Source organism: Alosa pseudoharengus, unplaced genomic scaffold (genome assembly GCF_046254945.1).
Source record: "Alosa pseudoharengus isolate Yale_2024_CS ecotype anadromous, Long Island Sound unplaced genomic scaffold, YU_APseudo_1.1 YU_APseudo_1.1_scf_13, whole genome shotgun sequence".
Lineage (NCBI taxonomy): Eukaryota > Metazoa > Chordata > Actinopteri > Clupeiformes > Clupeidae > Alosa > Alosa pseudoharengus.
This window is the reverse complement of record NW_027468598.1, coordinates 9,679,847-9,691,936: the sequence shown is the minus strand read 5'-3', so window position 1 is coordinate 9,691,936 and position 12,090 is coordinate 9,679,847. Positions and strand designations below refer to the sequence as shown.

At 44.9% G+C, this 12,090-nt stretch overlaps 1 protein-coding gene across 1 annotated transcript in view; it reads left to right on the top strand.

The window, feature by feature from the left end:
* myo7aa (myosin VIIAa) overlaps nt 1-10,373 on the top strand; it is a 31,782-nt gene extending 21,409 nt beyond the window's left edge. The window contains exons 29-47 of the mRNA XM_076282031.1: nt 31-258; nt 737-907; nt 1,180-1,297; nt 1,388-1,514; nt 2,149-2,318; nt 2,652-2,842; nt 3,168-3,295; nt 3,832-3,989; nt 4,288-4,441; nt 4,686-4,841; nt 5,966-6,071; nt 6,717-6,830; nt 7,161-7,248; nt 7,385-7,491; nt 7,610-7,795; nt 8,009-8,125; nt 8,639-8,722; nt 9,015-9,134; nt 10,003-10,373. Of these exons, the coding sequence (XP_076138146.1) occupies nt 31-258; nt 737-907; nt 1,180-1,297; nt 1,388-1,514; nt 2,149-2,318; nt 2,652-2,842; nt 3,168-3,295; nt 3,832-3,989; nt 4,288-4,441; nt 4,686-4,841; nt 5,966-6,071; nt 6,717-6,830; nt 7,161-7,248; nt 7,385-7,491; nt 7,610-7,795; nt 8,009-8,125; nt 8,639-8,722; nt 9,015-9,134; nt 10,003-10,095 (2,616 nt within the window). The 3' untranslated portion in view covers nt 10,096-10,373. The remainder of the gene's footprint in view (nt 1-30; nt 259-736; nt 908-1,179; nt 1,298-1,387; nt 1,515-2,148; nt 2,319-2,651; nt 2,843-3,167; nt 3,296-3,831; nt 3,990-4,287; nt 4,442-4,685; nt 4,842-5,965; nt 6,072-6,716; nt 6,831-7,160; nt 7,249-7,384; nt 7,492-7,609; nt 7,796-8,008; nt 8,126-8,638; nt 8,723-9,014; nt 9,135-10,002) is intronic.
* The last annotated feature ends 1,717 nt before the right edge of the window (nt 10,374-12,090 follow it).

Below are 12,090 nucleotides of genomic sequence, written 5' to 3'. Positions count from 1 at the left end.
GGTGTCCTCCTCCGTGGCTCCTCTCTGCAGGTGTCCTCACTGGGCAGCGGCGGAGACCACGTGATGGACGCCGTGTCCCAGTGCGAGCAGTACGCCAAGGAGCAGGGCGCCCAGGAGCGCAACGCACCCTGGAGGCTGTTCTTCCGCAAGGAGATCTTCACGCCGTGGCACAACCCGGCCGAGGACACCGTGGCCACCAACCTCATCTACCAGCAGGTGGTGCGAGGGGTCAAGTTCGGAGAGTACCGCTGCGATAGGGTAAGTGGCTTATTCTGAGCCTGATGCAGAGTGTGGGTTTACTTTGTGTTGTTATGCTGTTTTTGCATAGGATTGTGTTTATATACAATATAGTGGCATAGCAAAATGACTAATATTAAGTGAATAATAAATACTTAATTAACACCCAATATTACAAATTAATATAGAATAAATTAACTGATAAAATAGTCAGTTGTACTGTAATATGGCAAAACATTTTTGAAATGATGAAGAAATGAGGTAAAAACGATTTTTTTTAACAACAATGCTGTTACTGTAACTGATTTGCCCTGATTGTCAGATTGTGGTGTTTTCAGGAGGGAATCTCCCTTGTGCTTGTTCTCTCTCTGCCTCCTTGTTCTTTCTTCGTTGTCTGCGTTCTTGGACTGCGTTCTTCTCTACATTTTGTCCTGCCTGTCGTCTTGTCTTACCCTCCTTCCATGCTGTCTTTTCCCACACTGCCTCTCTCTTCCTGGAGGAGGAGGACCTGGCGGAGCTGGCCTCTCAGCAATACTACGTGGACTACGGCGCGGAGATCCTGGTGGAGCGTCTCATCAGCCTCATCCCCTCCTACATCCCCGACCGCGAGATCAGCACGGCCAAGACCGTGGAGAAGTGGGCCCACTTCATCATGGCCGCCCATAAAAAGGTGCTCATCTGTTGGTGGCAGAATGCCAGCACAGCACACACTGAATATTAACTGCCAGAAAGTGTCGGAGTCTGGGACAGTCTGAGTGAAATGCCTTCACAAATCATCAGCCTTCCGTGTTTATCTTTGTGTTGTGCTCTATCTGAAGCCAGACTGTGAATGAAGTCGGGCAAAAATTGCCATGGTAGCATGCTTGAAATAAAATAACATAACCTGGTCATTTTATTCATGTTTTGGGGCTACATTAAAACTTGAGCGTCTCTTCCCTGCAGGGCATCTATGCACAGAATAGGATGGACCCACAGAAGGTCAAGGAGGAGGTGGTGGACTTTGCTCGATACAAGTGGCCTTTGTTATTCTCAAGATTCTATGAGGCCTTTAAATTCTCAGGTACTATAAGTGGCTAATAACTGTACTGCGTAGTAGTAATTGGATTTGATCTGTGATGGGTGAAGTCTCCTTTTTTTTTTCATCATTAAGGTCCAAGCCTGCCTAAGAATGACGTGATAGTAGCAGTCAACTGGACCGGAGTTTATTTTGTGGACGAGCAAGAACAGGTCCTTCTGGAACTTTCTTTCCCTGAGATCACGGCCGTCTCTAGCAGCAGGTAAAATGTGTTAGCTAAGACCCATACTTCACGGATGTTTACAATGAACAGGGATGTTTGCTCATGGAGTGTCTTTTCTGAGGTTTGTGGTGAGAAGTCATTATGTACCCGTCTGTTCTCCTCCTCTGCACTTGACACCTGAAATATGTCTTCCCCGATGAGATGAGATGAGATGGCTGCAACCGCAGTTTTCTCCAGAAGCCCATGAATATGTATGCTGTTGTTATGGCTCAGTCTGTAATGAATACAGAGATACATTTCACAGCCCCGTGGTGGCATGAATATATAATAGCGTAATAACAGTGAGGAATGTGGGTACCGCTGCCTGTGACAAAGATCCTTGTTATGCGCTAGTACCTTTCATGTAGCCTCGACTGAAAGGGGATGGATGAAAATTATTTGGAAATAATTGATGAGAACCTTTCTGAAATTAAAACTCTTTTAGTTGATTTATATCGGAAAGAGATAAGAAGATTAGAATAAAGACCTTTACTCATCATAGAGTAATTTTCTAAAGACATGGAACAAATTATTTTTGAAGGTTCCTTCAAATCCTTTAATTGCCAATGTCATTAATTACGTAAGCTCATCAGTGCCCCAACAATGATCTAATCTCATGTTTGTGTCGTTACAGAGGCGGGAAACTTCAGGGCCAGAGTTTCACACTAGCCACCATCAAGGGCGATGAGTACACCTTCACGTCCAATAATGCAGAGGACATCCGAGAGCTGGTGGTCACCTTCTTAGAGGGCCTCAGGAACAGGTCCAAGTTTGTGGTGGCCCTGCAGGACAACCCCAGTCCTGGTGGGTGGAAGCCTCCAGTCTGAAGCCCACAGACATCCATGAGAATATATGTAGATGTTTGTAGATGGATGTTTATATAGTCTTTATTTATAAAGTATTGTATACAGACTTTTGTATACAGACTTTTTGCCATGCTGTTGATATTATACAGAATTTGTATCATATTAATTCATAGACTTATCCTGTAGTAGGCCTGTTATCAATGTGTAAAACAAAGGCAAAATCAGCTCTTCTATTTAAGTAATACATTGATGTTTGTGGGTTTCTAAACTGAGTGACACCCGTGTATGCCTTTAGTGACACATAAGTATGGATCTGTGGTCCTCCCTTCAGCTGGCGATGACTCCACCTTCCTGAGCTTTGCCAAAGGTGACCTCATCCTCCTGGACCAGGATACAGGGGAGCATGTCATGACGTCCGGCTGGGCCCACGGCATCAACGACCGCACCAAACAGCGAGGAGACTTTCCTTCCGACTGCGTCTACGTCCTGCCCACCGTCACCAAACCTCCGCCGGAGATAGTGGTCAGTACAGCTCTCTCAGCACTCAGCCATTATTTCACCAAACATATTTTATGGCTTGGACATCTAATGGCCTGCAGGCAGTCTTGTTCTGTGTGGGCTGTTTTGATTGGGGGTGATTGAGGCTATTTCAGCATGATTTAGCCTCTGAGAAATGCAGACCGACGGACTGAAGTGCCGTCTGCCATTAGTCTCTGTGCTGCGGGGCTTCAGTCTGCCTCTCTCCACTGTGACTGATGAATCTTTTGTCTGAACTCCCTCTCCCCACCCCCACCCCCACCCACTACCGCACGCACACACTCACACCCCTGTCTGCCGCGTGACTCAGGCGCTGGTTACCATGACGCCAGACCAGCGTCAGGAGTCCATTCGTCTGTCCCACATCACCCTAACGGGGAGCGAGGAGGAGCAGGTGAAGCCATACACGCTGGAGGAGTTCTCCTACGACCACTTCAGGTGATCAGACACGCTCTCAGACATAGCAGCATTACTGCTGGAAAAAGAAAAGAGCCGAATGTGTCTAGTTGTATTCTGGTACCATGATCGCTGTGAGGTTACATTAACCAATAGCAGACACATAAGGCCAATGGGACCCAGCGGTGTGGGAAACTACATTTCAGTACGTGGGTTTTGATCCCCTAGCAACTGCCATGTAGTATTGTTAAAGACATCTGAGGCACTTAGGGGGGTAATACATCTTAAAAAGCCTAAAGATGAGTATAGAAATATCTCATATGTCTCAACAGATATAACAGACTCTAAATTTGTATTACCTTCCTTAGTGCCTCATTTCTTCAACAGTACTCAAGATATGAAACTCCTGTCCTCTACTAAAATTAATTGAAAAAAAGTTTCAGCCCCACTCTCACCTGCACCCTTCCACTCAGCCTCTGTGTGTGTGTGTGTGTGTGTGTGTGTGTGTGTGTGTGTGTGTGTGTGTGTGTGTGTGTGTGTGTGTGTGTGTGTGTGTGTGTGTTTATCTGTCTGTCTAGGCCCCCGCCCAAGCACACCCTGAGCCGCGTGATGATCACCAAGAACCGGGGGAAGGACAAGCTGTGGTGCTGTACCAGGGAGCCCCTCAAGCAGCCGCTGCTCAAGAAGGTGCTGGGCCACGAGGAGCTCTCCCAGGAGGCCTGCATGGCCTTCATCGATATCCTTCACCCGCTAGCATAGCACGCAAGCATGCTTCCAAAGATCACCGCTCAGCTCAGTACAAGTAATGTTGTCAGGACTAGTGCTGTCACATCCTGTTTCACCGCATGTATTCTGCATTGTTAAAGATTCTGCAAAGGTTACCAGTCAGTTTTCAGGACAGGTGGGTATGCAACATGGTGTGCACTTTGTCCATTAAAAGGACATTTCGGGGAAAAATACAAGGATTATACACATTAGTAATGATGGAGATTGCGATGTATTTTTGTAATGAAATGGCCTTGACTTAAATGCACCCATCATGAAGTATATGGGTGATTACCCCTCGAAGCGAACGCGCTCAGTCAACGAACTCACTGACCAGATCTTTGAGGGAGCGCTGAAGGCAGAGCCGCTCAAAGACGAGATCTTCTCTCAGATTCTAAAACAGCTGACGGAAAACCATGTCAAGTAAGTCCTGTGCAAAGTAGGGATATGTGGCTATGTCAGTGTGTGTGTGTGTGTGTGTGTGTGTGTGTGTGTGTGTGTCTGTGTACACATTTCCAAATGGAGTAAATAGTTATTGGTGGAGCTGTACAGATTATATTATTATTGTACAGATACAGAACAGTATATTGATGTGTTTTGTGTATGTGTGTGTGTTTATGTGTGTGTGTGTGTGTTTGTGTGTGTGTGTGTGTGTGTGTGTGTACAGGTACAGTGAGGAGAAGGGCTGGGAGCTACTGTGGCTGTGCACTGGCCTCTTCCCCCCCAGTAACGTCCTGCTGCCGCATGTCCAGAGGTTCCTGCAGTCCAAGAGGCACCACCCACTGGCTCAGGACTGCATGCAGAGACTGCAGAAAGCCTTACGGTACTCTACATCACCCAACTTACACCGCACACACCCACACCCACACACACCCACACACACACATACACACACACATACACACACACACGTACATGCACACGCACATGCACACACACACACACACACACACACGGGAACACACACACACACACACATACACACATATGCACATGCACACAAAAATACACACACAAATTCGCACACGCACATGCACACACACACACACACACACACACACACGGGAACACACACACACACACCCATGCACACACAAATTCAAACTCACACACACACACACACATATGCACATGCACACAAAAATACACACACAAATTCACACACACACACACACACACATATGCACATGCACACACAAATACACACACACAGACACACACACATATACACGCACGTACACATACAAACACTCACACATTGCTGTCACTTGAACTCATGCAGTCCTTTTATCGCTTAATCAGGTCCAGAGCTTTTTATAATATCCAGACACAGTAGCCTGCCTGAGGCAAAGATTGTTTTGTTTATTATTATTTTTATCAGGCTTTGATCATAAACATTGATAGAAGAGGCTTGGGTAAAAGGGTGATCAAGTTTATGGCATGTCCATCCCTTTGAGCAGCTCCAGGCTCTGGGCAAAGCTGTCCTTTACAGAGAGAAATGCACCACACTGCCTGTGACTTATTAAAAGTTTCATCCAGTGTTGACTTCTTTCACTTCTCTCTCTCTTTCTTTCTTTTTTCTCATTCTCTCTCTCACTCTTTTATTACCACTCACTCACACTCTTCTTGTTTTACCTCTGCTCAGTAGTAACTCACTTTTAAATCAATTCCAAAGTTTGAAACAGCATTGCACTGCTAAACATTCCTCTGACTAAGAAAAAAAAAGATGGTTATGGTTTCATATGTGTCAGCACTCTCTTTTGCTTGCACATCAGAAATGGACCAGGATCTCCGATGCTCATTTAATTGATATATATGTCTGTGTGTGTGTGTGTGTGTGTGTGTGTGTGTGTGTGTGTGTCTGTGTGTGTGTGTGTGTGTGTGTGTGTGTGTGTGTGTGTGTGTGTGTGTGTGTGTGTGTGTGTGTGTGTGTGTGTGAAACAACAGGAATGGCTCCAGGAAGTACCCTCCTCACCTGGTGGAGGTGGAAGCCATTCAGCACAAGACCACGCAGATCTTTCACAAAGTGTACTTCCCTGACGACACGGATGAGGTAAGAGACCATCGCACACAGACACACGCTAGGGTTCCAGTTACAACATAAGATAATGTTTCCAATACAATCATTCTCATCTAATACTCAATACAATCATTTGCAAAGGCGTGCAATTCAAAGACATGCAATGCAAAGTCATACTAAAAGCTCTAGGCGGTCCTCAGATAATCCTGAGCGGTCACACACCCTCACCCCCCTCCTGTGAAACATCTTCATTTTGAGCCCCAGCTCTATTCGCAATAATTAAGATTCATCTCCCGCTAATTACATAGGGATGAGGAGTTTCTCCGTTGATGGATTAGCCAGCACCCCCATCCATCTCCTCTCATGACTTATGTAAAGAGGGGGAGTTGTAATTATGAGAGAAAGTTTGTGCTTATGCAGATCCCCGACTCAATTGCTTTGTTGACAGAAGAATTGGATTTTCTGCTCGGGGAGAGCCGGGTTATGTAAGCGTTGGGGGTGGTGGGGGGTTGAGGCAGGCCCGCTGTCCTTGTGTCTGAGGGTCCCTCTGGTTCAGCGCTCGCGGCCACAGACGCAGTGGCATGTGCGGCGGCATGCACGGCGGGCGGTGTGTAGGGCTTTTCAGTCTCACGTGAGCGTGCTCGAGCTGAACACTAAAGACGCTGCTTTGTGTCGCAGGCTTTCGAGGTGGAGTCGAGCACCAAGGCAAAGGACTTCTGTCAGAACATCGCCGACCGGCTCCTGCTCAAGTCCCCCGAGGGCTTCAGCCTGTTCGTCAAGATCTCTGACAAGGTGAGATGCGGTCGAACGCGCACACCAAATTGAAACGTGTTGCCCTTTTCAGACCCCCCCCCCCCCCGAACACGTGTACACCCTCTGAGAGCTAATAAGAGTTGCAGAAGATAAAATGGAACATTAAATGCTCAGGTTTCATAATCACAGTCTGGGGGGAAACGGAGTGTTTTGGACGAGAAGCCCAGAACAGTATGCTCCATTAATTGGCAAATTGTCATGGCAGATGGTGTGGGTTCGGAGCCAGCAGATTTTAGAAAATGACAGTAGTGATGAGTGTGTGAAACAGAAGAGGGAAAATGTACTTAAAAAGCTCCTCTACTCTTGCAGGTTATCAGCGTACCAGAGGGGGATTTCTTCTTCGACTTTGTCAGGCACCTCACAGATTGGATCAAGAAAGCCAGGCCCACAAAGGATGGTAAGGTCTCCTGTTCCATCACAATTTGGGTGATTGCTTTCCTGTAAAGCAAAATGTATGTAAATGTACATTTAGTGACTTGACATGTGTATGTGTTCCCTAGAGAGGGCTAATGCCGCCCTTGTATGTCCCTTAGGAATAGTGCCTTCATTGACTTATCAGGTATTCTTCATGAAAAAACTTTGGACCAACACAGTTCCAGGGAAAGACTCCTTTGCCGACTCCATCTTTCATTACTATCAGGTGAGCTAGGCTCAGTAGCCTATCAGATATGCTGCTTATGCTCTTATGTTTGGTATCTGCAATGCTATCTCCCAGAAAATCCCCTCGAGCCTGCTAAATCTTTTATGCCTTATTCCAGGAGCTTCCAAAGTATCTCCGCGGTTACCACAAATGCTCCCGCGAGGAGGTCTTCCAGTTGGGAGCGCTGATCTACCGAGTGAAATTCGAGGATGACAAATCCCATTTTCCCAGCATTCCGAAGATGCTGAAAGAATTAGTTCCCCAGGACCTGATCCGCCAGCTCTCTCCTGACGACTGGAAGAGGGTACACTCTTTCTCTCTTTCTCTCTGTCTCTCTCTTTTGTGTTGGCGCCAGTTTGTCTGCTGGTTCTTTGATGATTCATGGCAGGCTATCAAATGTGACAATGTTTTCATCGACTGTGTTGCTTGTATGGTTTTGTTTATCTGTTTATATGAAGAGCATTGAGGTTGTCTCATCTTCAAAGGGCTGTCTCCACTGTCTTGTCTGTGTATTTAGTCTGTTGTAGCGTACTTCAACAAGCATGCTGGAAAGTCCAGGGAAGAGGCCAAGCTGATGTTCCTCAAGATCATTTTCAAGTGGGCAACATTTGGGTCAGCTTTCTTTGAAGTGAAGGTGAATTTATTAGTTTATAAGCAGCAAACAGATGTTGTTGACGTTTTTAATTTCATGCAAATATAACAGAAGAACTTCAAAGATCCAATCAGGCCTCTGTGCTGGCACCTCATGTTAAGATTCATACGTGCACATACATTCACAACAAAAATTCATTTGGGTCAAGAATTTTACATTTAATTGTTGATTTATTACATAGTTGGATGTATTAAACTATAATTTATTTAAGAGATTCATAATATCTTCAAACTTAATTACCTAATTATTTTAAGGAGGAAATCCCTCCAAGTTATGCACTATGTAGGACTCATGGTAAAGAACTCTATCATGTTTGTTCATTGAACCTGTTTGGTGCATTTATGGCCGCTGTGTGCACCATAAAACAGCAGTGAAAAGAGTCACGGTTCAGTCAGCACTGAGCCTGGGAGGTCTGTCAGAGCAGACTGGCTCGACAAGAGACCAGCTTCATTTCATCTCATTTCTCCTCTCTTTTATGGCCATGTGCCGCCACAGCAAACCACTGAGCCCAACTACCCAGAGATCCTGCTCATAGCCATCAACAAGCACGGTGTCAGCCTGATCGACCCAAAGACCAAGGTCTGTGTGTGTGTATCTGTGTCTGTGTGGGTGTGTCAGTGTGTGTGTGTGTGTATGTGTCAGTGTGTGTGTGTATGTATGTGTGTGTGTGTGTGGGTGTGCATGCATGCGTGTGTGTGTGTATGTGCATGTGAGTATGAGCATGACTGAAAATGTGAAATCTGAGAATCGATACAGAATTATTCTCAACATGAATAAAATATGTCCATGAACCCAGTGCACACCCTATTGCATGACTGAGAGCTTTTCTATTCCACCGGTTCACCACATGCGTCTCTTTTCCTCCCTCCAGGACATTCTAGTGACACACCCCTTCACCAAGATCTCCAACTGGAGCAGTGGGAACACCTACTTCCACATCACCATTGGCAACCTGGTGCGAGGCAGCAAGCTGCTGTGCGAGACTTCACTGGTGAGACAGATGGAGGTCCATTCATCAGTGTCTAACTCAATTCCCACAGCCTGAAACTTTAAACAGTATTAATCTAATCCATCAGTAAGCATAAGCACAGCAGCAGTTCATCAGTATAAATCCTAGCCTACACATGGACTACTAAAGAGGCTTGGGTGTGTGTATGTGCATATGTGTGTGTACTGTACATGTGTGTGTCTCAGTGTGGTTCTGTTTGTGTACAAGTACAGTCACGGTACAAAGTTTACACACCCATGCTAAAGTTGACTAAAAAGAGGAATAAAAAATCATCTTTTGGAAATTGATCTTAATGCCTTTATTAAAATAATATGGAAAATCCAACCTTTAAGGACACCAATTTTCTTTGTGAATGAATAATGTATCGTAAATAAATAAATGTTTCTCCTTAAAATACAGGGGGCATAAGTATACACACCCCTATGTTAAATTCCTATAGAGGCGGGCAGATTTTTATTTTTAAAGGCCAGTTATTTCATGGATCAAGGATACTATGCATCCTGATAAAGTTCCCTTGGCCTTGGAATTAAAATAGCCCCACATCATCACATACCCTTCACCATACCTAGAGATTGACATGGTTTTATTTCAGTTAGCCTAATAGCTGGTTTGATTTGCATTGAGAGATGATCTTATGGAAAGTACCCCCAGATGATTTTTTATTCCTCTTTTTAGTCAACTTTAGCATGGGTGTGTAAACTTTGTAACGCGACTGTATGTGTTTGTTTGTTTGTGTATGTGTGCTTGCGAGCATGTCTCCCTCCCTGTGTGTCTGTTGTGTGTGTGTGTATAAGAGAGACAGTGTGCGTGTGTATACACCCAATCACATCTGTCTTATCTGATCTCACAGGGCTATAAGATGGACGACCTGCTGACCTCCTACATCAGCCAGATGCTGACCACCATGAGTAAGCAGCGCAGCTCGAGGGGCCAGAGCAAGTGAACGTCATACTGGCAGGAGGCTGCTGAGCTGCTGCGTCTGCTGCGGCCCATGGGTCATCCCTGCAGCTGGGGCCACGCCTTCCCCTCCCACGTGTGGAGGATGAGCCGCAACCCCTCCGCCGCCAGCTCCTCCCTCTCCCAGGACACCCTGACGCCCGATGATGACGACGACGACGATGCCTCATCCTCCCCCTCCAGCGAGGACGACTACCTCTGAGCCTCCGCCAGTGGCAGCAGCAGTCCCTTCGCCACGTCCCGTTTCGGGGGTGGGTGCCTCGTCTGCTGGCCCCCCACCCGCACCACCCCCCCTCCCCACCCTCACTCCCCCAGCCTCCTGCCCACCTTGGATCCTCTAGCTGTCTCCCTAAGATCAAATGTTACACGTTCAACTCTGCCTCATTTTGACATGACACATTCGCCTGACAGTTCAGTTGAAGTACATGAAATGTGCCCACTGCAGCACATACGGCTTTAGTGTTCTTGTCATTAACTTTCTGAGTGAGGCGCTAGAAGAGCTACTTGTATTAAAATAGGTTTGGAAAAAAGTTTTTTGTCACTTTGTTGTTAGCTACTGAAAGTAACTGATTAGATTCCCTGTATAAAGTTGTAATATATTGTTTTTATTGGTCAGTGTACTGAATCATGACCTGGGTTTACAGGTGTGTGATCAAATGGGTTTGAAAAGTGTAGACCTAAAGTATTCTTCTATTGTTCTGTTGACGGCCTTAAAGTACATTTTTACCAATTTGTCCAATGTGATCTTGTTTTTTAATGAATGTAGAAATGCAAGTCTCATTCAGTCCGATTTGACAAGTTAGATGTGCATGTGTTTTCACAGCGCCAGTGCTGTGCGTGTTTTGTTCTTTTTCTGGGTCTGGAGGATTTGGAGGCGCCTTTTATCAGACCTCCTTATGGCCTTATTTAAAATGGCATCTATTTCTAAATGACAGCCATTCACTCCTCGGAGGGCAACAGACCAGGACAGTGAGGCTTCACAGTGTATTTAGAGACCCACAATAGCACATAATGGAGGATGAATGGTTATTACTGCTGTTACTCTTTGTTATGTTCTGAGTGTGGTATTTTCTTGCATGGTAGCTTTTATCTTCTAAAGAAGTGTTCATGTATTATGTACTATGGTAGCTGAATCTTTCACCAATGGCCTTTATGTGCCAGTACCTTGTAGACCAACTGTACTGTTAGGACACTGTTACATTCTGTGAAAATAATTACAACATATGTATATTGTAGTACCATTATAACTTATTTTCATAAAGGGTTAAGAAAGTGAAAATCCTGCTTGTGTTACAATATGCTGCATCTACTATTTTAGAAGGCACAATGTAAGATGCTGTAGAGTTGTTGTGCAATTTGTAAGATAGTATCAATCCCCGGTTGTAAACTTGCATTGCACTGGGTTATTATAAACACTACTTTAAAAATGAACAAAAAAGCAGAGGCCAAACAGGAACTTGAACTCAAGATCAAGCTCACAGCACAAACTGGTGTTATTGTCCAAATTTGCTCCCTGCTGGTTATGAGTTACAGATACAAAGCACGTCAGTATAGCTCTGTTATTATGTGTTGATCAATGTCAAAGGTTTTGGACTTAATGAGACATCTCCTTGTTATCATCTGAGGCATCATGTGATGGCAACCTTTTCAATAAACTGTGACTGTTATCCTGTTGAGTGAAAATCATTTGACCTCTGAAGGGTAACAAAAATCTGTTTTTAAACTACTTCGGAGAAAGTGGATGTTGAAGTAAATAATTCAAACTCAGAAGTATTGCTTTAAAGAAAGTCTTTTTTGAAACATTTACATAACATTTATAGTCATAAAACAGTACAGTAAAACAACATAAAGACAGATTAAATAAATAAAATCAGTATGGCCAATACATTTTGTACTGTCAACAATGCTACAGAATCTTTAGGTTTGCTGGAGAAGATGGCAGTATGGATCAGGGCATACAGTAATGACACTTACAACACAA